The sequence below is a fragment of the Oryzias latipes genome, chromosome 15 (assembly GCF_053564925.1).
Source record: "Oryzias latipes strain Hd-rR chromosome 15, Olatipes_Hd-rR_3.1".
Taxonomy (NCBI): domain Eukaryota; kingdom Metazoa; phylum Chordata; class Actinopteri; order Beloniformes; family Adrianichthyidae; genus Oryzias; species Oryzias latipes.
In genome coordinates, this window is record NC_136251.1 from 3145998 (window position 1) to 3172977 (window position 26980).

At 46.2% G+C, this 26980-nt stretch overlaps 3 protein-coding genes across 3 annotated transcripts; 2 read left to right on the forward strand and 1 right to left on the reverse strand.

Moving 5' to 3' along the window:
* The first annotated feature begins 1277 nt into the window (after positions 1-1277).
* Positions 1278-3392, forward strand: mxtx1 (mix-type homeobox gene 1). The gene is made up of 3 exons (XM_023963469.2): positions 1278-1381; positions 1809-1993; positions 2526-3392. Exons 1-3 carry the CDS (start codon positions 1360-1362, stop codon positions 3216-3218), a joined length of 900 nt encoding a protein of 299 aa, XP_023819237.2. The 5' UTR covers positions 1278-1359; the 3' UTR covers positions 3219-3392.
* A 1273-nt stretch (positions 3393-4665) lies between these two features.
* tmem254 (transmembrane protein 254) lies at positions 4666-9704 on the forward strand. Its single transcript, XM_004076864.5, has 4 exons — positions 4666-4862; positions 6900-7003; positions 9146-9205; positions 9315-9704. Exons 1-4 carry the CDS (start codon positions 4776-4778, stop codon positions 9433-9435), a joined length of 372 nt encoding a protein of 123 aa, XP_004076912.1. The 5' UTR covers positions 4666-4775; the 3' UTR covers positions 9436-9704.
* Positions 9705-11525: 1821 nt separating this feature from the next.
* On the reverse strand, positions 11526-20464 carry LOC101155376 (L-threonine ammonia-lyase). Its single transcript, XM_004076874.5, has 11 exons — positions 20130-20464; positions 16750-17077; positions 16510-16626; positions 15817-16058; positions 15574-15739; positions 13334-13433; positions 13194-13269; positions 12984-13109; positions 12739-12906; positions 12615-12672; positions 11526-11914 (listed from the first exon to the last, which is right to left on the reverse strand). The coding sequence occupies exons 1-11, from the start codon at positions 20243-20245 to the stop codon at positions 11816-11818; spliced, it is 1596 nt and encodes a 531-aa protein (XP_004076922.1). The 5' UTR covers positions 20246-20464; the 3' UTR covers positions 11526-11815.
* Positions 20465-26980: the final 6516 nt, after the last annotated feature.

Genomic DNA, 26980 nt, shown 5'->3' on the forward strand with positions numbered 1-26980 from the left:
ACATGCCTGTCCACCCATGCAGCATCTCCTTAGGAGATGTGGTTAGCTGATCAGAAAAGCATCTCCTCCAAAAATGCTGACAGTGTGCAGGAGATGACCAGGACTCTTTACACTTATCTTCAATCAATTGATCACTGTATGTAAACTTCACAAGTAAAGTAATATCCTGATAAGATTCCTGTCCTTTTTATGTGATCCCCTTCATTTCAGATCCTGGTGTAAATCCCCAGAGGGACATTTCTGTGTGACACAGAAGAGGGTTTGGGTCCAGCAGCTGGCAAAGTGCTGAGGGGGTTTGATGGGATTTGGATGAAGCTCAGACTGAGGCTGGGGGACTTTCAGGAGCCGTTTCCACACGCTGAAACATTGATTCTGGCCAAGATAAAGATAAAAACCTCTGGCCTTTTGTGTCGCCGTAGATAACACGGGACTTCAAGCTGCATTGTCTTCCAATATACTACCAAATACTATAAATCCGTTCCTGCCCTTTGCTCACTATTGAATGTGGTTGTTTACATTGTCAATGCTTTTTACAAGCAGCTGATATTCAGAAATCATTGGTGCGACAGACAGACAAGAGGTCAAAGGTGTCAATGAGAGCAGGAAGGGACATTTTTGTTTGACCAAACTTCACGTATAAAGTCTCATTTCATGGCAGCCTGAGGTATAAAGGTCAGAGGTCATGCCTGCCTCTGCACAGCCAGGTGAAGCATGGGGTCTCTGGGGGAGAAGGCCCAGACATGTTCATCCACTCACTGCTCACTCTGACTGGTCCTTCAAAGACAGCCTCTGAAGCACGCCGCACGCCATTGGAAGGTCCGGTCAGTCCCAGCGTGCGCCTCTGTCCTGTGATGCCGTGATGCTCCTCACAGAGGAGCATTGTTGGCTCATCAGTGTTTGCTGTTGTTTGTGTTTACCAACACCAATGAAAGAGCTTCTCTGCATAAGAGCGGCTTTAAAAAGAAAAGAAAACCGCTGACAGTTTTTATTCCACAGCTTTGTGTCTGTATAGTTCAGCTGTCACATGATCAGCAGAGCACTAATGATCACATGATCGGAAGTGGTTTCGATGAGGCTAACGACCTGAGAAAGGCCGTCTTTTGTCTCAAACCTGCAGCCTGTCATGTGTGCCTTTGACCTTGCCACAGCTGTAGCAGAGGGGGGGGGGGGGGGGGTGAAGGAGTGGGGTTGGGGGCTGCTTTGAAGGGTCAGAGTACCTCTGACAACCCCCCCACAGTGCATTCTGGTTTAGGTGGTGCTATGGGGGATCTCAGGTGATCAATATAAAAGGTGCTCTTGTGCAAAGCGCAGACACTCAGAGTGGTTGGTCGCTGCCAAACGGAGCAGCAGTGTGCAGACATGTGGAAGGACTCCAGCAGCGGTAAGAGCGCTCAGACCTGTCACAGCCAGGACTTTGGGGCCTCTTTTATTTTCCTTTTTTTCTTGGAGTTCAGGGATTGTTTGGTGTTTTGAAGCAGAAAGGGAATTTATTTCACTGCAGTGACAGAAATGAGAGACAAATTCTTCAGAACAGAGTTCATGTTGGGCTTCAGAAGACACAGAAAAGCTGCAGGAGCTTTTGCTTCATACATCATCTCAGATAATTCATTGAAGGTTAACGCTATCTTCATTTTGCCGTGTTTACTTGACTTGATAGTGCTGTCAGAACCACTTTAGAAAGAGAAGCTCATTCTTTATCTGCGCATTGAATTAATGGCATTTGCTGTTTGGTGGATCTGTGTACATACCTGACAGCTTCACGTTTTAAACCCGTCACGTGTGTTGACCCCCATCTCTGTGTTCCTCAGACGACGCCAGATCTGCGGCCTCCGGTGGCGGCACCTCTCGCAGCGCCAGCCGCAGGAAGAGGACCAGCTTCTCCAAGGAGCACGTGGAGCTCCTGAGAGCCACGTTTGAGACCGACCCGTACCCGGGAATCAGCCTCAGAGAGAGCTTGTCCCAGACCACGGGCCTGCCAGAGTCCCGCATTCAGGTACCTGCTGTTTCACAGAGGTTCTGCTTTATTTTTGAGACGAGATGGAAAGGAAAATGAATGCAACATAGTTTAGCATTCAGTGAAATCCTTCCTGCCAGCAGCGGAAACTCTGAACAGTGTTAAGAAGTCGGTTACTTCATTTTCCAGTGTCCCTTTCAGGATTAACAGTTATTTTGAAATGAATGGTTCCCAGCAAACACACACATGCCTGCAAGCACGAGCACAAGGAGCAACTGCATGTGGAAACATACGACTGGCCTCTGTTGTAAGATGTTTGCTTGGTTATCATCAGAAGTCTTTGTGTTCAAATGCATCCTGCATTCAGCAGCAGATACTCTAATCTGTGGAGCGCTTCACGCCTTTATCTGCACAGATGACACAAGCGCTTTTTATCAGGGTCTTGTTTTTTGGGTGGGTAAACAGAGCCAGCAGCTCTAAAAGCTGACATGCACTGGACTTGCCCCCCCCCCCCGAGCCTGATTAAGCAGCCAGTGATTGACAGGAAGTTTCTTCTGTTCTTCCTGTTCAGGTGTGGTTCCAGAACCGAAGAGCTCGCACGCTGAAGTGTAAAGGAGCCAAGAAAGCTCTGTGGCAGTCTGACAGTCCGGGGCACAACTCTTTCCACGCCGCTGCCAGGGCGGGGGCACTTCGACCTCACGACCCCCCACCGGCCTACCCGTCCCGAGTGAAGCAGGAGGTGGAGGAGGGCAGCTATTATGGGCAGTGTCCTGCTGCTTATGCCAACGCCCAGGAGCACGCACACTTCAGTTCCCTGTTTGGGCATCAGCAGGGGGGGCATCTGGACACCAGCTCTCCTCTGGGGGGCTACTGGCCTGGCAGTCCGAGCGGCCCGGCCTCCCCCCCATGGGGAAAACCTTTGCAGATGAGCAGCTTCAGTTCCATGCAGCAAGCATTGATGTTCACGGGAGAGCCGCAGACGTATGCGACCCCCTCCACGCCCCACTCCTCCATCCCAGACACGCCCGACTCTGGATACTGGGACGCCTGCTTGGAGAACAGCCCACCAACCGGGGGTCCGTTCAGCCAGCTGGAGGAATCCTGCAGCAGGGCTGCTCTGGAGGACAGCAGAGATCCAGCAGCAGTCCAGCACGCCCCCCTGCCGGTGCTTTCGCTGCAGGAGATCCTGTGGGAGCTGAATGAGAGCTGGCTGGGGGGTGAAGGACTGGAGGGGTGCACTGTGGGAGACCAAGCCTCTTCCTGAGGCTGAGGGATGTACTGTAGTTTAAGAGAACGTCTGCCTGAGGAATCCCAATCAATCAATCAATCAATCAATCAATCAATCAATCAATCACTGCCCCCCCCCTTTGTATTTATTCATCTTCTGATTATTTAAGTCTATTTATGATTTCTGCAAATAAAAGTGGATGTGTTATAATATCGGTTTCTTTTTACATTCAAGAGTTTACTGCAGATGCTCAACCACATTGTTTTTGCAGCCGATCAGTCCAACAAACAGGATTCTGAAAAGCTTCAAATGAAGCATAAAACATAAAACGCAGCTCTTTCCAGAGAACTTTCCAGATTCAAGAATAGCAAACGAACAAAGACCTGTACAACCCAGATGCTAAGGAAGGACTGTGATCTAACTACAGCTAAAGTCTTCAGGGTCACTTTAAAGAAATGCCAGATTCCAAGAAGGAAATAAGGATTTTTTTCTTCATCTTTTGAGTTTCCTTAAAGTCACAGAAACCTTTATTTTAACAATCTCAGTTTCAGGAAAAGAGGTTGGAGATCAGCCACTTCAGGTGTTACATTAAAACATTTAAATAATTTTCTAAATATAATGAAGTTAGGCTGTATTTTTCTTTCCATTTTGAAACCCGAATAACAAAAATGGACATAACCATACATTGTTTAAGGCACAGTCTGTGTGTGAGGAGGACGTTGTCCAAAGTCCGCTTGATCTGTAGTTGGAATTCAGGACAGATGTTTCCAGAGGACGAACAATGAAAGAGAAGACGTCTGGTAGTTTCCATGTGGGAGTCACAGAAAGAAGGACAACTGTCATATTCCACATGGAATCTCCTAAGTAGTTAGATGGATATATCTAGTTAAAAATGTTATAATGTATTTCTTTTGTTTTTGGGTATAGCTGGAATTTTAAACAATTTTTTCCACTAAACTTTAGTGCACATTTTTCAATTTACAGAAATTCACATTCAGTTATACAATAAAGAAACAATTGCAAATATCAAACACACATATAAAACCAAACAATAGCAATAGGTCCTTCGTGTGTGTCGTTTTCTTTTAAATGCTCATATACAAACCAAGTTAGGGTGAACAAACGTTAGAAATGCGCATACAGAAAAAACAAAATAAAAAAAGGCAAAAAACAATTCAAAATAACAATAGTTTTGATATTTTTTAATAAATTACTCAACTTAATTTTAAATAATTTGTTCTGTATTTTTTATTTCTGCTTCGAAAAACTTGACTAGACTTTCTGTTTGATTGTATGGCATAGGATGATAGTTTACATGTTTCTGTAGTTTCTGGTTTCTCTTTGATTTTAAGGCATTTGTGAGTTTTTCCCTGTTATTATATGAGCGACACTCTTCACGGGAAGTCGTATGTTTAATGAAAACCGCAGCAGAGGAGTCGTTCGTCAACCTCGCTGTCGGGAGAGCTCACACCAGCCTCCCGGTGAGGAACGGACCGGAACCTCCCCTCTTCGCCTCGGGGTCGGGCCGCATGGTTCCGTCCTTCCGCTGTGCCCGCACGGTCACATTTGGCGGAGGCACCGGCGCGAGCAGCGATGGCGGGAGCCGACGGAAGCGCCTTTTTCAGGAGAACCAGCCTGTTCTGGATGGTCACCGTCTCGCTGTCCGTCGCGTATTTCACTGTGAGTTCTGGTTCGGCTCTGGTTCGGCTCTGGTCTCTGCTTGGGTCGAGAGGAATGTCGTAAAGTTCCGACCCGGTCGGTCTTATTCCACAACTAAAGGACCACAGAGCAGTCTCTGCCGGGACATACGTCTGTATGATACACGTACGTCCCGGCAGTGACTGTATCATCATTTAGATTGGATTGAAAAAACCTAAGAGTTTGTAGGAAGTATGTCAGAAAGTATTTAAAACTCATCAGGACAGTAAACTGTAGTAACAGAATGTTCCACCGTCACCACAACATGACAGCAGGAATAATAGTTCATTTATTATTCATCATAATGCTGCTGTCATTGTGTCGTTTGTCTGCATTGGGTTAGAATGAACATAAGCAGGTTTTAGCTTCAGGGAGCATAAAGAAACGGAGAAGATCAGGAAAATGGAGCAAATACTGAAATATGAAACCCCCTACTGCTGGTTATTTAGGTAGTTATGCTCAGATCTCTGTTTTGAAACGGAAATCATTATGTTACAGTGAAATAATGCACACATATTTAGGAAAGTCATGGTCCTGTTAGTAAGTAGGGTTCAACAAAAAAATCAAATTATGAATTTGTAGCTTGTGAAAACCGTCTAAGGCTAAAACGCGGCGTAGGAGTTAGCTTTTGGTTTGACCTTCAGCCACCGAGGTCATTACCGCAGCTTATCTGAGCCGGAGGTCAGAGTCCCGCTCTGCTCCCGTCAGCAAAGTGGGCTGCAGAAAGTCCCAACAGCAGGAATAAGAATGTGTTTGGGGGGGGGGTCTTCATGGAAGCAAAAAAAATGTCGGCGAAAAGCAAAAATGTCTCTGGTGGTGTCGACCAACTGCTGACGGGGAGAACAGTCTTCTGTAGTCTTCTTCAGTAATGTCCCAGTCTTCGGGTTGGGGGGGGGGGTCCCGGGGTTGGCTCCAAACACCAGCTTCAAGTCCTAGAACAGCTGGACTTGGATCAGCGCACAAGCGGCCCACAATCCCCCTCTTGGAGAGTCCAAAGCAGCAGCAGTTTGGTGTTGGCAGAAGATTCTTCAGCTGTTTTAACCTTTGTGCTATCTTATGGGGGTCAAAATGACCCCCCCTTCCATTGACGTGTTCTCCCTACCATGACAAAGGTGGATAAAGGTGGAAAGATTTCATGTAATCCATGGACACCAGTGAAGATCACAAATCAGTGAAGAAAAAAGGTTCAGAGCACTGTTTAGTGGGTCTAGATGACCCAACTCCCATACATTAACGTTGGGAGTGGGGTCATCTTGACCCCACAAGATAGCACAAGGGTTAGAAAAAGAATCAAACACCCAAAAGCCCCCTGCAGGCAGCTGCATCCACCCTCAGCTTTACTGCTTTCTTTGTTCTAAATGTCTGGCTGCTTTTTTCATATTTTAGTTTCTTGAAGCTTTATCCGCTTTTCCTTTGGTTTTGTCGTATTTTTTTGTGCATGAATGTGGAACAGCATTTAAGTTTCTTTTCACGCCAGAGGTGCAAGGCGTCGGTATCTCTCTGATTATTTTGAGGCTCGGTTCTGGACGGAAACCAAACCAAAGCGACCCTCAAATGGAGCAGCAGGTATCCGTTTGTGTGCAAAAAAAAAAGAGCTCTGAAGAAAAGCTGAAATGATGGCTTCATGTTCATGTGACCAAAGATGAGTCATGACCCGGTCAGGAGCAGAACCGGTCCTTCAAACCACACATTTTCATTTCCTTCCTCACAACAAGGATGTCTTTGGAAGCACAATCAGCTGCTGCCGCCTGATTTCAAAGCATGACAGAATTCCTTCACAGCCTCATTCTGCACGGATCCACAGGATTTATTGGATCCTGAGGACGTTTTTCTGCGTGGGAGTCCTAGTGGACAGTCATGGAACTGTCAGGGGTTAATAACAGGGAGTCCTAGTGGACAGTCATGGAACTGTCAGGGGTTAATAACAGCCCATCTTCCTCTGAACCTGCCTGTGGAGGTGAAACTCGCCACAGCTGCCGTTCATGTTGAATAACGCTGAACTACTGTTGTCGTTTGCAGTTGATGGTGTTTGCTCCAGAAAAGATTCCGCTCCAGTCTCTGGGAGTGTTTGGCAGCTTCTGCAGACACCTGGTGGATAACTATGCGGGGCTGATGCATAAAGGGTGAGTGCCGCCCCGCATGGCTGCTGTCAGTGTGGCGAGTGTGGCAGGATGGCATGTGACTGGCAGATCGAGAATTTTCTGTCCTGAATCTGCATATTTTTAGCAGGTTGGCTTTATCAGATTGGGCGGATGTCCTTATTCCTAAACCCCCGACTAGCAAAAATCTAATGGAGCATTTCAGCACCAACCCCCTGCATAGGCAGTGAAGCACAGTGGAGGTGTTGTGGTGATTTGGCCTCCTCTACAGCGCTCATGCATTCATGGTAAATGTGAGGTTAGTCATGAAGTGGGTCGTGCATCGACGCCACGATCCTTTAGACCACATTGACACCAGAGAAGAATCCAGGTTTTGTAATGGTTCGGTCCAAGTCCAGAGTTCAGCTGAGATGAGTAAGGGGTGGGGGTGTCGGAGCGGGAACAAAGGGCTCAGACCTCAGTGAGCAAAGTCAACACAGCAGAGAGCAGCTGGTTAGGATTCCTCCACTGTGACGCATGTTTCTGCAGAAAACAACCAATGAGTTTGACGGTTTTTCCTGGTTTTGCCTCATTTGTGTTCAAACGCAGTTCTGGGGTCTAGTGAGGCGGTTCTCAGCTTTTAGATCTCACAGTTCCATCCATGTCTGATGGAGAAGCAGCATGTGGTCTTCATCACACAACACTAGCTGTGTTTACATGGACAAAAGTAATCGGAATGAACGCCTGATTGGAAGGAAAACGCGTCATGTAAACACGCCGTTCAGAATACTCTGCCCCCATCAGACTCATTCGGATCAAAATTTCTTTCCGATAGAGATAGGTGGGTTATGCCGATTGTTGATCCGATCGTTGTTCATGTAAACGGTTCATTCTGATCATGGGTCACTACTGCTCTGGTTTAACGTCATGCATAGACGGATGTTTCGCTCCAGAGAGCTTTGGAGCTCAAACAGGACCGACCGGCTGCTCTGCGGACGCCCGGTGTGAAGCGCCGCTCCGCCCCCGGCCCGCCCTCGCCCTGTCCTCGCCCCGCCCTTGCAAAGGGGATGCCGGGGAGGAGCGCTTCGTGCCCCGTAACATCTGGACCCTGCATCTCTGAGCAGAGCAGCCGGACTTATAGCTTTGTGTTTGAGGGGAGGGAGGATGCTTTGTTACGTGTGCGTTTTGTTGTTTTGTTATGTGCTGGAGAATTCAGACTGCGATCCGTCCCTCCGCTGTGGGTTAGCGGCTGCTCGGGCAGAGCTCAGACCGTCAGCGCACACAGCGGCTTTGGGGCGGTGTGCGAACTTTTCAAAGCAGAAATGTCGCTCAGTCCTTAGAAACTGTTCAAACAATCACGTGGATTTGTGTTTCTTGACGTGTCCCAACAAAATAAAGGCTGATGTTATTCCAGATATTTACGTGCAGCCAAGATGCAGATTGCAGCATTTCCTGCCTGGATTTTATGTTCGTCCAAGGCTAAATGTTGTTAGCGCGTGTCCGTCTTCTCCTGGCTTCTTCCAGCTCCGTTCTTCCACAGAAAAAGCACTGACCACACGGATTAAAAATAAAATGATGAGCAAACAGGCGCTTCATAATAACCGTAACATTAACAAAAGCACGTTTAGAAGATCGTCTCGTATATTACGGAGCTGCCAGATATCTATGTATGTGGCAGCTCATCTTGTTAACAGCGGGGCTCATACCTCTTCCGGTATTTTAAAGAGGACTGCACATTTATTCCAACCGAAAGTTTGACCCATGTAGACGTTCGTTATAATCGGAAAAAGGTTTTTCTGGGCCCATGGACACGGTTGAACTCTAATCCGACCATTGATCCGATCCAGATATTTTGCCCATGTAACCGCGGCTACTGTCTTCATCACACTCTCCATCTTCCTTCATGAACCTGAAAGCAGCTCCATCCAGGCCCAGCAGTCTTTTGGGTCTAAAACCTTTAGAGAGAAAAGGGGCTTCAGTCCACAGATGATTTCTTTACAGAACAAACTTTCCTTCAAGTGGCCTTTGATGGATCCAGCGAGTGCAGAGCCGGCACAAAGTGCCCATCAGAGTGTGATGACGGCCTTTTTTAGGCGTCAAAGCTGTAATCTCTACAGACAGGAAGAAACCATTTCTGTTGTGGCTTTAACATGGAGAGGATGCTGAGTGCCTGTGCTCCTGTCTCAGGTGGTGGGCAGCCTTTGCTATTCATGTCTTTGAGGCCATCGTCTCACTGAGAGTCTGCAGGTAAGTGTCCATGAGGGGGCGCTACGGTCCCACCCAACCGATCCTCCACCAATGAGTCAGTCTCTACTGCACAGCAGGTCACCACAAACACCTTTTGGTCTCCACACAGTAACAAAGGAATCAGCAACTCGGGGGTTCGATGCCTGTGGTTTGTCCAGACCTTCTTGTTCGGCTTTGCCTCCCTCGGCCTGCTGCTCAAGTACAACCCACAGCGGCCCAAACAGCGCTGAGCCCCCCCTCTGGATTGAAGGAGCACTGCTCAGTTTGAAACTGTGCTTGCCCTTTGACCCCGCTACATTCCAGGGGCTTCTGCGCGCAGCAGATTATTCGGGTAAACTTGTACTCTGATGACCTTTTCTGTGATCAATATTGGGGAAGTCCACAGAGTTTTCTGGGTCTTAACGTCCAGCAGCAGGAGCAAAACTCCTCTAGTGTTCAGATCTAATGCCTGAAGCCTTAATGTCTCAGCAGTTCTACCAATAAAGAGAATTAAAAAGAACCGAGTCGTCTTTATTCTCCTGAAACCACTCTGGTTTACCGAGGTCACAGGGAAGCTGGCCTCCAAGAGTCGTGTCTGATGAACACAGTTCAATTTAAAAGTTCAAAGCCCTCGTTTTCTGATGTGAAACAGGAAAGGACTCCAAACAGGTCTCTGAGGAACTCCATCAAGGCTTTCGTACTCGCCTGTCTTCTGAAGAAGGTGAAGGCGTCATGACAAAAATGCCTTTGGAGGCAGATCTGTCATGGAAGGACTCTGCAGCCCTGCCAGCAGCTCCACCAAGACCCAGCAGGACGCCGACCACCTCTGGGGGGGGGGGGGGTTTGCAGAAACATTAGCAGCTGAGACGGATCATCGTTTTAGCAACACTTGTTTGGGCGTTGCTGAAATTCTTCACATTTTCTTAAAAGTCCATTCAAAGCTTTTCCTCCAGTTCTTTAATCTTTCACGTCTCAAATCCAGCCCGATTGGTTGTGTTGTGTTTGTGTGTCAGGAAATGTACGCTTTTAGCTGAACCGCTGTGTGAGAACGCTTCAGAGAACCCTCTACTATGAAGAAGTCTGTAGGAACCTCAGGAACTTCTGGAGCAGAGGCATGACGATGGAATGACAGCTGCTGGACGGCATCACATCCTCGTATCCTGATGCCACAGATTTCAGCCTCAAAAACAGTTTCCCTGCTTTCTTCTTCACATTTGAAACCTCTTCTTCCGTTGGTTCTTTGTGGTTCTGTTCATGTTCTGCTTCCTGTGCAGTTCTCTGCTTTTACAGGAAAACATTCAGTTTCTGTTCTATCTTCTGAAATGACCAACTAAAGAATACAGCGTGTGAACAACACAGTTGGCTTGGAGTAAGCCTGATGCAGTTTCCCATCATCCCTTTGTTTACACGCTCTCCCGCTAGCTTACAGCCTCACAAGCCAGATTCCAGCTCAGACGAGGAAAACAGACATTCATGGATCTATTTGTCTGTGAGAGGATGCATCAGATTGTAGTTTGTAGGTAACAACTACAAGCTTTTTCAAACTGCATTTTTCCTTCTACTCCCGATTCACAATGATTTGAATAAAGAAATGAAGTTTCAGTCTGAATCTTCTTTGTGTTTTCCATCATCATAAAAATGCTACCAGAACTCGCTAAAACACCAAAAGCTCCATTTTTCTTGGAGTGCGTCTTTGAACGTGATTGTGTGCGTGTCTTGCGGGTGAGCTGTGTGTCGGCGCTGGGTCACCACGTCCTCTGCTTAAAAACCTAAGAGCATTAAGTCGTCTTAACCCGCCCACTCAACCCCCACCTCCATCTCTGTTCGGCAGGACCGGATTTGGAAGACGCGTCTTGTCCCCACTTTCTCTGCCACTTTCCCCCTGGTTTCCACACAGCAGCTGCCTCGGAAACAACTTTTTTCTCTCTTTTATTCACTCAACACATTTCTGCCACACAAGAAGAAATGTACACAATATGTACAGTAATGAAAGAACAAACTTATTTAGAAACATTCATGAGAGAACCCTACTAAAGTGTCTCATCTGTGAAGAACTCAGTCAACACGTGGAGGTGGTTGGTTGGTGCAGTGGCAGGTGTACATTCAATCTATAAGGACGCGTTTTGCTGACTGATAAAAAGCATTTGCAGAGACAAAGTGCATGCAGAGACGCAAAGGCTGCATCTCTGGTCCCAAGGGTTATTCTGTGTTTGAGTGACTTCACCAAAACCAGGATCCAAACCAAAACTTCTGAGCGAGTGAAACAGTTTGCAGGAGAACTTTAAAGGGCCCAAAGAAAGTCTGAGGAGCGAATCGGGCTCCTTGGAAGAAGAAACAAATGAGCGGTAGAAGATGTCTGCTTTGTTTTTGTTTTTTACAGGATCTGCAGTTCGCTGCAACACTGCGCCTGTAAACAAGCTGAGTTGCATGCAATACTCTGGATGAGGTTAAGGCCCCCCACTAATCAAGGTGGCATGGAGAAAAACAACTGCTGCGATAGAACAGCTTGCTATGAGAGCATGAATCTGACTTCTAATCTGCAGCTTTTCTGTTTATGTGCTGCAGCACCAAGCTCATGCTTCTTGATACATTTAGACTCTGCAGGATGTTCAGGTTTCAGCTTTGCCAGGTTCACCGGTCCAGCCAGCAAATGGAAGGGTAGCGCTCGTTTAGCGTCTTCCTCAGTTGAGCACTTTGTGTCCTGTCCCTGGTTTCCACCACACACTCCACCTGTAGAACACAAACACAGCCCAGGTTCTCTGCTGTTAAACAACCTCTGTAGTAGTGTGTGTGAATTCAAACTGACGTTTTGAAGAATCAGGCCTCCTGCCTTATATCAGTAAAGCCAGCTGTTTTGTTTTGGGTTTAGCTTCAGTGGAAGTTCAGCTAACCTTTTAAAAATGAAGCCCCTGAACAACATGCCAAACTTTACCTCTTAGTAAGTTTTACAAGCTTCAAGGTTTGGTTGTGAACCTTTGACATTTTTCGCCGTAGAGAACGGAGCCTCTGGCAAATTGGTGGACTTGGTCCCCTAGTGGTTACTTTGTAAACTGGACAGGGCTCCTCCCACTTTTAGTTTTAAATGTTCTTCAATCCTGAAGTTAAACATTCAGAAAACCACCCAGCAAACAGGTCAGAGCTGGAAGTGTGTCTGCTTCTTCTGAGATGACGACTTCTCATTCTCTCAATGTCATTGTTAAATTTGACACTAGAAGTCTCTGCCCGCCATGCTGGACTCAGCTGGTGGAAACATTCTTCTTGCTATTTGAAGGTTTTCACAACAATAACGTCCACATAACCATGAGTAGTTCCGTTATTTTCCCTTTGGCAGTTTAGGCTTTTTAATTACACGACGAGAGGTTCTTGGTAAAGTTAGCTGACTGGAGCAGAGGGACAAAGAATTAGGAGAAAGACGATGTTCTAAACCGACCTTTGCCTGGAAGAGGTTGGATTTGTCGCCATGCCTGCGATGGCAGACATCCAGCAGTCTGAGAAACAAAGAGAAGAGAGTCAAAGGTTGCAACAGGAAACATTCAGACTGAGATGAAGTCTACCTGACGTCCTCTCGAGACAGGACATCCAGCAGTTTGGCCATGTCGCCCGGCCACTCGCCCAGCTGCACCGAGAACTTTGTGACTCTGTCGTCCAACACCAGCGCCCGGTCCACACACTGCCTCAGCAGCTCTGGCTCCATGTTAGCACTGCTCACCACCACGACAACCCTGCAGCATGAGGGGGTTCAAGTGAACTGAAACAGGAACAAAGGGGGGCGCCTGCAGTTTTGACTAATCTGACCCACTTCTTTCCTCTGAGCTCAGGTAAATGGCCAGCTAAGATGGCTGCCAGGCCCATGGCACCTTCTGTGTCCACCGTGGAGCGCTCAAACTCTTGAAAGCGAAGCATTGCCACCAAAGAGTTCTCCTCACTGAGACAAAATGAGCAAGAAGCAAAAATGAGACCCTGAAAGGGCGTAAGTGTTCCTGTCAGAGTGTGTGTGGGCTTACAGTACCTGACAGGGATGACTTTATCCACAAGTTTCTTTGCAATCTGGAAGGTCTGAACTCCCAGGGAGCGCTCCTGCAGATCTGACAAGGCACATTACTGTCCACAGTCCAGAATGCACTGCGGATGATGGAAACAAATGTTTACCTCCAAAAAGCTTCTTGTTGGGTTTGCTGTGCAGGTCTTTGATTGGACTGTCTGTTTTCAGAGACTGTAGCAGCAGAGGAAAACCCTCCGGTTCGGTTCCCTGCAGAAGAACAGCCCATCATCATTGTTGTTTGTTTGAGTAAGCCCTGGCTGCAGCCTGCAGAATGGGTCAACGTAGTGGAATGCGTGTTCACATTCCTCAGCATTCCAGCATTCCACTATGTTGTGCTATTCTGCAGGCTGCAGCCAGGGGTAGTTGGTTTGTTTCAGGGGTTTCTCTGACAGGGGGGGGGGGGGGGGGGGTAACTGTGCTACGGTTAACTTTAGCACCAGTTTTTGAGCAGCAAAACAGGAGACTTAGAGAGAAATGTACCTGTGTGAATGTGTGTGTGTGTGTGTGCGTTTGTGTTGCTTAATCCTTGTGTGGTGTTCATATTGTTGTTACTCAGCCAGTGTTTGTGGGTCTGGTGGACCCGTTGCATGTTGTGGTTTTTAATGCCTCATAATCAAACACTTTGATGTTAAAATACTCAACAGATGTTAACCTCATCCAATTACAAGCAGTATATTTGGTTGATATTTGCCCTTTACCTTTGTTAGATCACATTCATAAATCATTATTTAAAACGTGATAAAGAAAATCGATTAAAATCAAGATATGAGTGGAAACAAACTTTCAAGTGAAGCAAGAGTTTTCAAAATTAACCCCATATAAGGGTTAAAGTGAGTGAACAGAGCTGATTAATTTTTGTTTTGTAGACATAGGTGAGTAGCAATGACAGAGTTGACTCTGATTTGGGGTAAAAAAGAAGAGTCACGTGACACAGAGCTCCCAACAATCATAAGTCAATAGGAAGGTGCCACTCATACTGCTGTAACGGGGTACAGCTTTGGTAGCAGAAGCAGTCTTCAGGAGTGAAACAATTGATTTAAGGTGGTCCACTTCTCTCAATGCCTCTGGTCTCTGCCAATCCCTTTGCTTAACTGCTAGTCTGAGGGTAGTCCACCTGATGCCTCAGGAAGATACACTTTGACAATCTTTACATTGTGTCTGTGTACTAAAATGAGCCTTTATGTCACTGAAGTGAAAGTCGTGTTGTTGGACCCTTACAGCTCTGCCTTGAACCCCACATCAGGTGGCACATGCCATCAGCCACTGCCCCCGCAGAAACCCTTTAACCACCTCATATCCAGAATCTGTAAGCTGGGATCCTCCCACATGCCCAAAACCTGCCCCCACACAAGCCCCAAAGCCCGACCACCCCAACTGCCTCCACATGAACCCGACAGAGTTCCTGGGGGGTGGGAAAGGGGAGGTGTGAGGAGGTTGCTTGGAGCCATAAAATGAGGCCCTTCCTTCCTACACCTTGAGCCTTGGCCTAAGATTTATTGGGATTCCACTCAGTTTGCTCTGAAACCTCTTATTTGAACCTTTTTTCAAAATTTGGTTTCCCAGGCCCAGAGGTGCTTAACAGTCACATTTCCATTCATCCATGCACACACACACACATACACACACACACACACACATACATAGATACATTCATAATGGTGGCTTCTGCCAAACACTTGCACCAACCACCAGGAGCAATGAGGGATTCAGGGTTTTGCCCAAGGACACTGACGTATGGGCAGGCAAGGCGGGAACCAAACCTGTGACCTTCCGAACAGAGGTCACACACTCTACCCCTGCACCACGGCCGTGTATAATAAAACACAAACCACTGGTCTTCATGCTCAATCTGTGTGGAAAATCCAGAATAGCAAATATGCTCATCAAATTCCACAATTGTTCATGTTTAAGTAAAGGAAGACAAAGATCTTTTTCATCCATCCATCTTTCAAACTTGCTAAATCCCAGCTACTGTTGGACGAGGGTGGGGTCCATAGCCGGGCCACACAATCCCAATCACACACACACACTTACACCTGGGGACAGTTCATGGTGACCAACTCACCGTGCAGCTATTTTGCACGTTCTCTCACTGCATTTGTGGGTTTTTTCTGGCTTCCTCATACAAATACATTTGGTGTGTCTAAGTCTCTCTGAAGGGTGAATTTGTGTGGGTCTGGTGACCCGTCTCGGTTGTCCGGCCTGTGTTGTACCCCTGTGACTAAATAAAAGAAGAAGTGCGTGTGGATGTTGGATGGAAGTATCATTTTTATATCAAATTGGCAGATGAAGCCTTACATTAATGTCCACATCTGAGGTTTCCCTGCTGGTTTCTATGTTTACTCACAATAACAAGAATCTCAGGGTTGAGGTGTTTGATGGCTGCAGCAGTGCCAGCAAGCAGGCCGTATTGTCCTGCTGCAGGAACAACCACAGCGTCCACTTTGGGGACTTGTTCATAGATCTCCATGCCCACAGTGCCCAGTCCTGCCAGGTACACTGCGCCTTCATCTCTGCAGGCAGAATCAAGAGAGAAGGCATAAGAGTTTGCAAAAGAAACGGCTGTTTTGAAGAGCAAAGTGAGACTGACTCTTCCAGGTACAGATATCCATTCTCTTTGGCCAGACGGCGGGCGTGGTTCTGGGAGTCACAGCTGGTGCTACCGTAGGAGATAACCATGGCGCCGTAGTCTCTGTAGATTCTGAGCCGAGGCGAGGAGCAGCCCGACGGCATGATGACAAACACTGGTATCTTCAGCTCCGCCGCATGATGAGCCACGGCCATGGAGAAGTTACAGTCCGAGGCCACAATCACTCCTTTCCTCTGCTGCTCCTGAAAGGACATGAACTTCTTTCCAGTCTTTGATCACACACAACAGTCTGGATGAGAAGGTGTGTAACCAACATGGAGACACACAAAAACACAGCAAATTCTACAACTGAATTGACAAACTCCGGGAAACTCAGACTCGTGATATTCACATCTTCATCACATCTTTATGATGTCAGATTTCTCTCCTTAGATAAGTTGCAAATTTCTCACATTATTTTATCTAATCTCAGTCTCCAAAGTGTTGCTAAAGACTTGCAGGGTTTCTGTTCCCCTCTATGTCCTTGTAAACGAGTGGGATCCCCCCTTCCCTTCATTTAGTTTGCTATCACAAACCAAAGACCAAAGCAGGGGCGGTTTTGCCTCAAACAACCTCTGACCATGACAGAAAAGTGAAGATTAAGTTGAAGTGATTAAGTGAAGATTGACCGTTGCAGCAGAGAATCGGCTGTACCTGTGTGAGTGAGGTGAGCAGATACAGCACCCCCCTCTCTTTCACTGAGCCCGTGTAGTGCAGGTGCTCCTTCTTCAGGTATATCTCCATCCCATACTGTTTGGAAAGCCTTGAGTACTGCATGCAGAAAAAAGTGTTTAGTTAGTTATTAAGGTGGTATGGACTGTGAGAATATTTATGCAAAATCCAAAAGACAACTGTTGCTTTAACTAAAGACAGATCATGTAGTTTTAATCCCACCGTGCAGGGGGTCTTCTGAATCCCTGACTGGATCCTGAACGCTGCAGCGCTGATGTCTTCAAAGCGCAGGTACTGAAGCGGGGGCCTGGGAACCGTCCTGAACTCGCTGAGTCTTCTGGTTTTTGGAGGATCCATGAGCTTGATCTCCGGGGCCTCCACCATCCTGGTTTCATGGACTCTCACATCTCCATTGAGAAGCTCTTCCTCACCAAAGTCCTTGAGACGCTCTGGTTCAATGAGAGTAGACCGGCGGCCTGCTGCGCCATTACTGAGGGGCCCATATTTGTGGGATGCTCCGGGCTGACTGGGACCCAGCCGTAGTTCGTCTCTGAAAGAAGACACCAGTGGATCATGCACTCTGCATGCTCATGGGTATTTTCCTGCAAACATCATCTTCAGGAAGCTAGGACGATGAACCATTTTAGGGTTTCGTGAAGTGTGGCACAGCTTTGGATAAATGCTTCCCTCAGGAAGCTCCACCTCTGCTTTGTGCTTTAAAACGTAGGAGACAAAAGCTGATCAGACGTGATAGAAGATGTACATCCAATATCTTCTTGTTTTTTGATGACTGCAGTTCAGCCTACGCCAGCAAATCCTAGAATTTATTTCCCTGCAGCAAAGACTTAAAACCCAACCCATGGATTTTATCTGTCTAGTTCCACAGGCTGGGTTTGAGAATCTGCCCGTTCATAGTAATATTAAATAGACTGAACAGCTCTCAATAGGACAAACCAAAACTCCACCCACACCACCTTCAGGATGAGGAATAAAGCAGATGGAAAAGGTGAACAAACCTAAACTAGAAGGAAACTGGGAGAGGATTCTGCAAATGTTTCACTGTAAAATCCATTTCATCCGAATCAGTTCAGATAACACGCAAGAACATGTAAACAATTTGCGTTCGGTTTTAATTTGGATTGCATGAATGTCTCTACTTGTTTTTTTTGCAACTCTTCACATGTTCAGAATATCTGATTCTTATTTTGGTCTCCAGCTCGTCACAAATCCGTTTTTAAGCTGCCTCACATTTTCAGACTTTTTGACTCCCTCAAACAAAACCAATGAGGGTTTTAGGTGATAAATGGTGTATACTTGTAAATCGTTTTTCTACCTTCTTGGAATGCCCAAAGTGCGTTACAGTCACAGTCCCATTCAAACACACATTCACACACACATTCACACACTGATGGGGGCTCTGCTGCCTAAGACTGGCACCAACCTGTAACCACCAGGATCAATGTGGGGTTTAGTGTCTTTCCCCAGGACACTTTGATTCTGGACAGCCACAACAGTCATGCCAACGGACATCTGCTAAATGTTATAAATGTTAAACCCCTGCAGATGTGCAGGACACTTTAAGGTGCAAGATGTCATCAAAAGTCACAGCCCTCTGGGATACACGCCTCATGTGTCAGTTGTTTGTTTGAACTTGAATGAAATGTGGGAAAAGGTGATTCTTTCCCCATGAATCTCCCTGAGTTTCTACTTTATTCATTTTTTGACATTTATGCTGAAATTCTCCTGGCTTTACAGACTGTTGTGATGCTCGACTCTAAATGTCAGATTTTTTATTTAAGTCTGGAGTCTCTGGACATCTGTTTATCTGCTGCTGCCCAGAAAGACTGATGGTTTTGCAGCTGAAGGGACCAGAACAGCTTATTGAATTTATGCCATAAATCCAAAGTTTATGCTATGACCATAAAAGGAAACTATATATATATTTTTATAACTTGTCCTGTCCAACAGCTGGGCAGGCAGATGAGAGCTGAGGGCCTCTTGTGTTGGACATATTTTACTTTAACAAGAGGGGTTATCAATCTTCAGACAAACTAAAGGTATGTCTGAATAAACCCCTTTTGTAATTGAGGCCAAACTTTATTAATTTCAATCATGTCTGAAAATCTTTGGTGTTGGACCGGACGGAAAAGGAAAGAGGGGAAGAAGAGAGAGGGATGTTAGAGAGAGGGGGTGGGGGGTGGGAGGGTGATAATAGGAGGGGAGGGGGGATAAGACCATAAAAGGAAACTTGACTTGGACTATCTGACTAATGATTGTCTGGTTGCCTGTGTTGTTTGTTAGTCTCCGGAAAGTAGGGTTTCATGTTGAGGCAGCAACTTCATTAGCAGAATACCAGAGACATCTCATCAGTTGTACCAACAAATCAGTGTCTGTCCCTTAGATCCACTTTGGAGGTCAGCTTCTGATGTTTGTTTGTGGAGGCACTCCAGTGATACAACAGGAATTTAGATCATCTCCTCAAATACACGTTGTAGAGATTTTCCCCTCACTTTGTTCTGAACCGGATCATGCTCTATTAGGGATGTTTCTCCTGCAGCATAATTTATGAGGCCTGAGCCGGCTCTCAACAGGTCGGAGACAATAGGATTACCAGAGGAGATTAAGTCATGGACTTAACCACAAAGGATACAAATGGTTACAAAAGTTGACCAAAGCTAAAAGCCATGAAGCCATGAGGCCCATTAAGATCCACAGAACAAGCTGCGGTTGTGTCTGAACTAGAACCCAAAAGAGAGTGAGAAAGGATAACAATCAATTCACTGATAAAAGCTAGGTTCATGAGGAAAAGAGCCACCAGGTGGCGCTGTTCTCTTCCACTAGGAGGCCTTGTCTCACGCCTTTCTGCAGTTCTGTTCTATTTACATCCCAGTGATCGCTCACAAACAACACTGAGACCTTTAACCTGACCTCTGACGTCCTTCCTCCCCTCTCCCCCTACTTGTCCTTTTGTACATGTCCACATCCAGTGATGGAAGAAAAAAACAGGGATTTGGGAACGAGCATCAAAGAGGAGAAGAAAAACGCTGAATCTTCAAAGAGCCAAATCGAAACGAAGACGAGGAGCTGACCTCTGGTTTAAGGAAAAAGCTTAAGTTAATTTAGGAAAACTGAGCCATGTTTGACTCTTGCTGTCCCTTTTAGACTCTGAGTCAACAATGTCCTCAACATTTTAAATGGGTTGTTACCATGAAGACACCTTTTTAGGCTCGTTTGAAAAAACAAAAGACACTCAGACTGTTGACTTTATTAACATTAATGTTCCACATTAGGAGCACCTTATTAACCTGATCTCCATGTCAACACAAAAGGTAATTTTTATGAATTCAAGCACAAGAATTATGTTTCCTTTTAGAGACAAATGCAAGCAACCATTTGTACAGGGGGTAAGGAGGGATCCATCCAGTCTTTCCTGATCACTTCAATACTAGGGATTTTAGTTTGTTAGGAAAGGCTGGACAACACAGAGGGAGCTGAGCAAGGTAATTAACTGGAAAGAGGAACACTGCAGCTACCTCTGAAAGCAGAGGCTACAGGTGCTACGATGAAGCTCTGCAGGATCCAGGGATCTACAGTTTCCCCACCTCTCCCAGAAAGGATCCCGCTCCTCGACGTCTTTAATCGCAGGCCTTGGCGAGAACAATCGCTCAAGTCGCTCGCTCAAGTTGCTGGAGTAGAAAAATTGGGCAGCAAAGTTCATGATGGTCAAAAGAAGTCCTTCAATCCAGCAAGCGTCTGAAGCTGAATCCCACTTCTGCTCCTGGTGCTGTGTGCCCAAGGGATAAGAGGACGCTGGCCGCTGCTCCCCAAGCACCCTCCCTCTTTTTCTGCCGGGAGTTATTTAAGAGAGGATTACCCATGACCACATGCATGGCGGCTGCAGAGACTCTCCTCTGTGGCCCGGCTCCTCCCGGGCTCTATTCCTGGGTCCCGCCGCGGATTACTTCCCTTTCTGTGACGTACTGCTAATCAGACAGTCTAAGAAGATAGATGCAGAATTAGGGTTTATCTAGGGAGCAGTGATCTGGAAGCTCAACCGCAGAGATGAGATACGGCCTTGAAAGGAGGATCAAAGATGACAGAGGGGAAAACATGGGGATTCAAAACCAACTTAAGTCACAGTGCAGATCAGGGAACCCTCACCAACAACCTGGAAATAAAATCCTTCTGGCTCTCTGTCACTACCTGCAGGAGACCGCTGACAGAAGTCCTAACAAATAAACATGATGGAAATTAAGAACCTGGGTCCAATGCTAACAAAACTAAAACAAAACCAAATCCTTAGGTCCCCTCCTCCAAAACCCATTCCCAAAAACAGGAATAATTCCTAAATGTTGTTAAGGAACTGGCCTAGAAGGGAGGACAGGACCTGGAGGAGAGTTGCGACTGTAAAGACAGTAAACCCATTTCAGGTTTCACAGCTTAGGAGCAAAAAAAGATCTGATCTGGTTCTCAAAAAGAACATCCTGGAGACCCCTAAGAGAAAAATAGGTTGTTCAAAGAACCTCCCAGAGACTTCCTAAAGTCAATTCAATTCAATTTTATTTCTATAGCCCAAATTCACAACAACAGTCGTCTCAGTGGGCTTTGTACCGGTAATTGTAAGATAAACATACAATCAAAAAGGATGATAAATGCATAGAATTCAATGGGATAATACTTAACTTTAACTAAACAGACTAAACTAAACTGGGCATCCCTGCCCTTAGACCCCCCTTTGTGGTAAGGAAAAATTCCTAAAAAAAACGGAATCCGGAAAAAAAGAAGAAACCTCAGGGGTGTCCACATGAAGGAGGGATCCTCCCCCAGGACGGACAAGTGATTTACCAGAACTCATAGAGAAGAATTAACTTATCTAACTCAACAACAACTACACATTTAAAGTCCAGCAGACAAGCTTCATCCAGATGACGTTGGGGGGACAGTCGGGGGCGCGAGACAAGCCAGAGACAGGATCCACAGCCAGGTGTAGGAGCAGGAGCAAAGGCGAGGTAAACGGTCAGGTACAGGAGCACGGATGAACCAACTGGAATCTGGAAGCGGGAGTGGGAAAGAGGGACAATACATGAATCACTGCACCAACTAGAGGCATGGAGAACTAAATGATGAATAATGATCAAGAATAGAGAAGAGAGGAAGGGGAGAAGTAGAAGAGAAAAGAGGACAGAACCCCAGAGCACCATAGTTACCCCAGCTTCAACTTCTAGCAGCCTACTAAAGACAAATTGTTATTGTTATTAAGTTTAATTTAAACATTTTAACATTAAGTTAAATAATCTCTGAATACTAGCTAGTCTGACAATAAGCCTGTCCAAAGAGGAATGTTTTCAGTCTAACTTTGAATGTAGAAACTGAGTCGGCCTCTCTTCCATGAGCTGGGAGTTTATTCCATAAAACAGGGGCTTGGTGGCTAAACGCTCTACCTCCAACCGTACTTTTACTAATTCTAGGAACCACAAGCAGTCCTGCATTTTGGGAGCGAAGTGTTCTGATTGGTTGGTAAGGGACTATGAGGTCTTTACAGTAATATAGGACGGGACCATACCATGTAAGACCTTATGGGTAAGCAGGAGGATTTGGAACTTGATTCTAGAATCAACTGGGAGCCAGTGAAGTGAGAATGAATCGGCTAGATATGAAAATTCCTGCAGCATGTCTGAAGCTGAATGAGCTGCCTCTTCAGAAAAGCCCTAAAGAGGGGTTTCCCGGTGACTCCCCCAGAGCAAACCGACTGGGCTGAGAAAGATCTCTACATGTTATGGAGAGGAACGCAATAAAGAGAGCCCAGGGGGAACAGTCCCTGCAGAGGGCCTGTGCTGCTGGCTCTGGATGAGCAGGTCCTCCTCAAAAAACTCAAGATGGCTGAAAACCTAAGAACTGAGCCCAACCAGAACAGGTCAAATACAAAATGTGGTCTGAGACACAGGAACAAGTCTGTCACAGAGTTAACGATATCACATTCAGGGAGGACAGAGAAAGTTTAGACGACATGAAGCTCAAAGCAGGTGTGCAGTGAGGTGTTGTGTGTGTGTGCTAGTGGGGGGGTGACCTACTCTTAAAAATGGATTTAAATTTGTTGTCATTGAAACGTGTCCAGCAAAAGTACAAACCTGGAGGAGAACTCCCCAGGAGGATTTCTATGGTCCCTTTAAAGCAGTGTTTTTCAACCTTTTCTGAGCCACGGCACACTTTAACCTTGACAAAAATCCTGCGGCACACCAGCATCCAAAAAAAAAAAAAAAACAGAAATTCTTGGTCTGTATTGATCGACAGCCCCCCCCCCTTTCGCGCAATCTAGTGGATTTTTGTGATACTTGTGGCAGAAAATTTTTTTTTCTAAGAGATGGTATTTTTGTTAGAACTGAGAGACTTTATAGGCAGAATTAAGAACAAGGAAGTGAAGACTATAACCACTTCTGATTGGTCAGACTGATGACATGTGATCAAGCCTTCAAGAATGATTGGCGGAGACAGTTAAAGGGACGGGACTTTTCCTTACACAGTTATAGCTGCAGCTAAATCGCGGCACCGTGATTCTTATCAAAATGTCTTTAATAGAATTAAATAAACACAAAGAAAAAGTAATTTTAAGATCTTTTATATTCCTAACTACTCAGTGTTTTATCAGGGCCTGTTTGGATGAACACAGAGCTGATTTCCTGGAGATGGGAAATGTTTTTAGATCAGTGAATGAGGGCAATTTCTCCACGGCGCACTTGACCATCTCCCGCGGCACACTGGTTGAAAAACACTGCTTTAAAGGACCCTAAAGACTTGGGCAGGAGAGATGCATATGAAAGTGGAGAAGAGCTAAATTGGCTGCTGCTAGAACCCAGCAGGATGTCCAGAGCTTGTTAAGCTGTGTCCAATGTGCTCTTCAATTCTGACAGTGACGCCAGTTTTCCCAGGAAAAACTCTTAATGAAGACTGATGGGATGGATTTAAGACCGCGGATAAGGTGTTCAGTCTAATGTGAGGCACAGGTGAGTGAATTTGAACTCCAAAGTTCCAGAAAAATGTCTATAATAATAATAATAATCCATTATTTTTATTATTAAAAATGTCCAAAATCTCCAACAGTCTAGTTACTTTATTGCTCATTAATTCCAGTTATTTAAATTCATTTAATAAAATATTGTAATTAGCAGGCTGCAACACATTTCTATAGACAGATAGATAGATAGATGGAGATATTCCCAAATGGAGAAATTCAGGTGTCCGGCAGCAAAACACACACAACCACACACAATAAATTACAATAAAATGACAGTTCATAAAATAAAATATCAGTTCATATCAGGCAGGTTCATTAAACAGCCTGATAGCTGCAGGGACAAATGAGTTTTTGAAGCGTTCTGTCCTGCAGCGCAGTGAAAGGAGCCTATTACTCCGTGAGCTCCTCTGACCAGACATTGTGTTCTGCAAGGGATGTCTGGGATTGTCCAGGATGCTCTGAGTCAAAGCCCTCATTCTCTTCTGCAGCACAGATCCCAGAGAGTCCACCCTCCTCCCAATCACAGATGCACATCTCTTTATCAGTTTGTCCAATCGAGTGCAATCCGTTGTGGTCATACTGCCACCCCAGCATATAACCCCATAGAAGACAGAACTCGCCACAACCGACTGATAAAAGAGGAGCAACATGTCAGTACACACATCAAAGGACCTCAGCTTTCTCAGGAAGAACAGCCTATCCTGCTGCCCTATCTTATACAGAGCCTGAGCCTGCTCTGACCAGTCCAGTTTGTGGTCAAGGTGCACACCTAAATACTTATAAGAGTCAACCACCTCGATTCTCCCTCCATCGATGATCACTGGTTGGTGGGAGGACTTCCTAGTAAAGTCAATGATCATCTCCTTGGTCTTTCAGGTGTTCAGCACAAGACCATTGTCCCTGCTCCAGGAGGTGAATCTGGTGATGAGCTCCCTGTACTCACTCTCATCCCCTCCCTTTACACACGCCACAATAGCACTGTCGTCCGAATACTTCTGGACATGACAAGCTGCAGATGCATAATTAAAGTCAGCAGTGTAGAGTGTGAAGAGAAAAGGCGATAGTACAGTTCCCTGTGGTGCTCCGGTGTTGCTCATCAATTTCCCACATACACAGTCACCCATTCGGACAAACTGTGACCTTAGAGTCAGATAGTTGTGGATCCAGTTCACAAAAACTGGATCAACTCCCATCCTCTCGAGCTTCCCCTTCAGCAGCTGAGGCTGGACTGTAACAAAGGCACTTGAGAAGTTGAAAAACACCACCCTCGCATATCTGCCAGCCCCTTCCAGAAAGGAGAGCACCCTATGGACCATATACAGGAATGCATCCTCCACTCCCATACTGTCCTGATAGGCAAACTGAAGGGGGTCCAGCGCCCCCTCCACCTGGGGTTTGAGCCTCCAGAGTAGCTGCCTCTTAAAAGTCTTCATTATGACAGATGTCAGGGCAACTAGTCTATAGTCCTTCATCCCTGCAGGCCTTGTCACCATGGGCACTGGGACAAGGAGGTCTTCCACAAGCCAGGGACACATCCTGTCTGAAGACTCCTGTTAAAGATGGTTTGAAGAGGCACCGCCAGCTCTGACGCACAATCTTTTAGCAACCGTGGTGATACTGCGTCAGGACCAGCAGATTTCCAACCATTGAGCCTCCTGATCTCTATGCACACCTCTTCTACACTTATTGGTGGCACAGCATCAGGGCTGGAGCTCGAGCTGGAGCAGGCGCCACTACCAGGTGGAGAAGAGGAGCCGGACACAGCTTCAAAGATGGAGGAGCTGCCGCTAGATGGTAACGAGGAGCCAGTCACAGCACCATAGATGGGAAAACCGCTGCTGGGTTGAGTGGAGGTGCAAGTAACAGCAGCAGCAGAGGTGGAAGAGCCGTTGATGGGTGGATGAGAAGAGCTGGTCACAGCCGCAGAGGTGTAGGAGCCACTGATGGTTGGGCATGGCTGAGCGTGTACTGAGTCAAACCTATTATAAAAATGGTTGAAGTCATCTGCCATGGCCACATCACCAGGCACAGTCCATCCCCTCTCCTTAAAGCCAATAATGGCTCTCATGCCGCTCCATACCTCCCGAGTGTTCCTATTCTGCAGCTTCCTCTCAAGCCCAGATTTGTACTCCCTCCTAGCGCGCCTTATGGCTCTTCTCAGATCATGTTGAGCCACCCTCGCTTTGTGCCGATCACCAGCCTTAAAGGCCTGCTTCTTCAGATTTAACAGGTGCTTCCTGCTCTTAATCCACGGCTTGTTATTGGGAAAGCAGCGAACTTTTTTCAGAGGCACTGCCACATCTGTACAGAAGTGGATGTAATCAGTGACACACACCACAGCCTGATCGATGTCACTGTCACTGTCTCCCACCAGCAAGTCCCAGTTAGTAGATTCAAAACAGTCCCTCAGCATGCCTGCTGTCTCAGGAGTCCACTGCCTAAAGCACATGTGTTAAACTCAAGGCCCGGGGGCCAAATGTGCCCCTCCATGTCATTTTATGTGGCCCGTGAGAGCATAAAAGTTTTTAATTTCTTAAAATGAAAAAAAAAAAGTGATGTGTATTTGTTCATATCTAGGTGGAATTGAAATTGAAATATTGGATTGGGCAACTATACATTAGGACTTAAACACTGTCCATATAACTTAACCTGACAGAATCAAATGTAAAAGGATTTATGCTGAAGTAACAAGCAAACATATGTTTCTATGCAGTTGTAATTGTCACTTTAAAAAGTTATAATAAATAAATAAATGAGTTATTTAACATTAAGGAGTAGTTACATTCATTTTTCAATACCTTTGGTTACATGTATAAGTTACATCTGGCCCTTTGAGGACAGCTGCTATGCTGATGTGGCCCTCGGTGAAAATGAGTTTGACACCCCTGGCCTAAAGGATCTAGTAGCTTTAAGCAGCCTCATCACGCTTATCATCACGCATGGCTTATATGATGGTCTTAGCTGAATGAGGTTATGATCAGACCCACCAAGGGGGGGTAGAGCCACGGCAGTGTAGGCAGATCTTAAATTCACATAACAGGTCCAGAGTGTTGTTGTGTCCAGTTGGACAGTTCACATATAGTGTGAAAACCCCTAAGTGAGAGCTCAATCAACATGATTGAAGTCCCCTGCCATTATGATGAGCGCCTCTGGGTGTGCAGACTAAGGTCTCGCCGCCACTTCCTGGATGACGTCACACGCTGACGATGGGTCCACCCGTGGCGGAATGTAAAAAACAATGGCGACTACGTTGGACAACTCTCGTGGAAGATAGTATGGTCTTATTCCGACCACCAAGAGCTCCACATCACGAGTGCAGATCTTGTTTTTGACCGTGATGTGACCGGGATGGCACCACTTGTTGCTGACCAGCACAGCAAGTCCACCACCCTTCATTTTTCCGCATGGTTCCACCTCTCCGTCCGCTACGAGCGCGTAGGG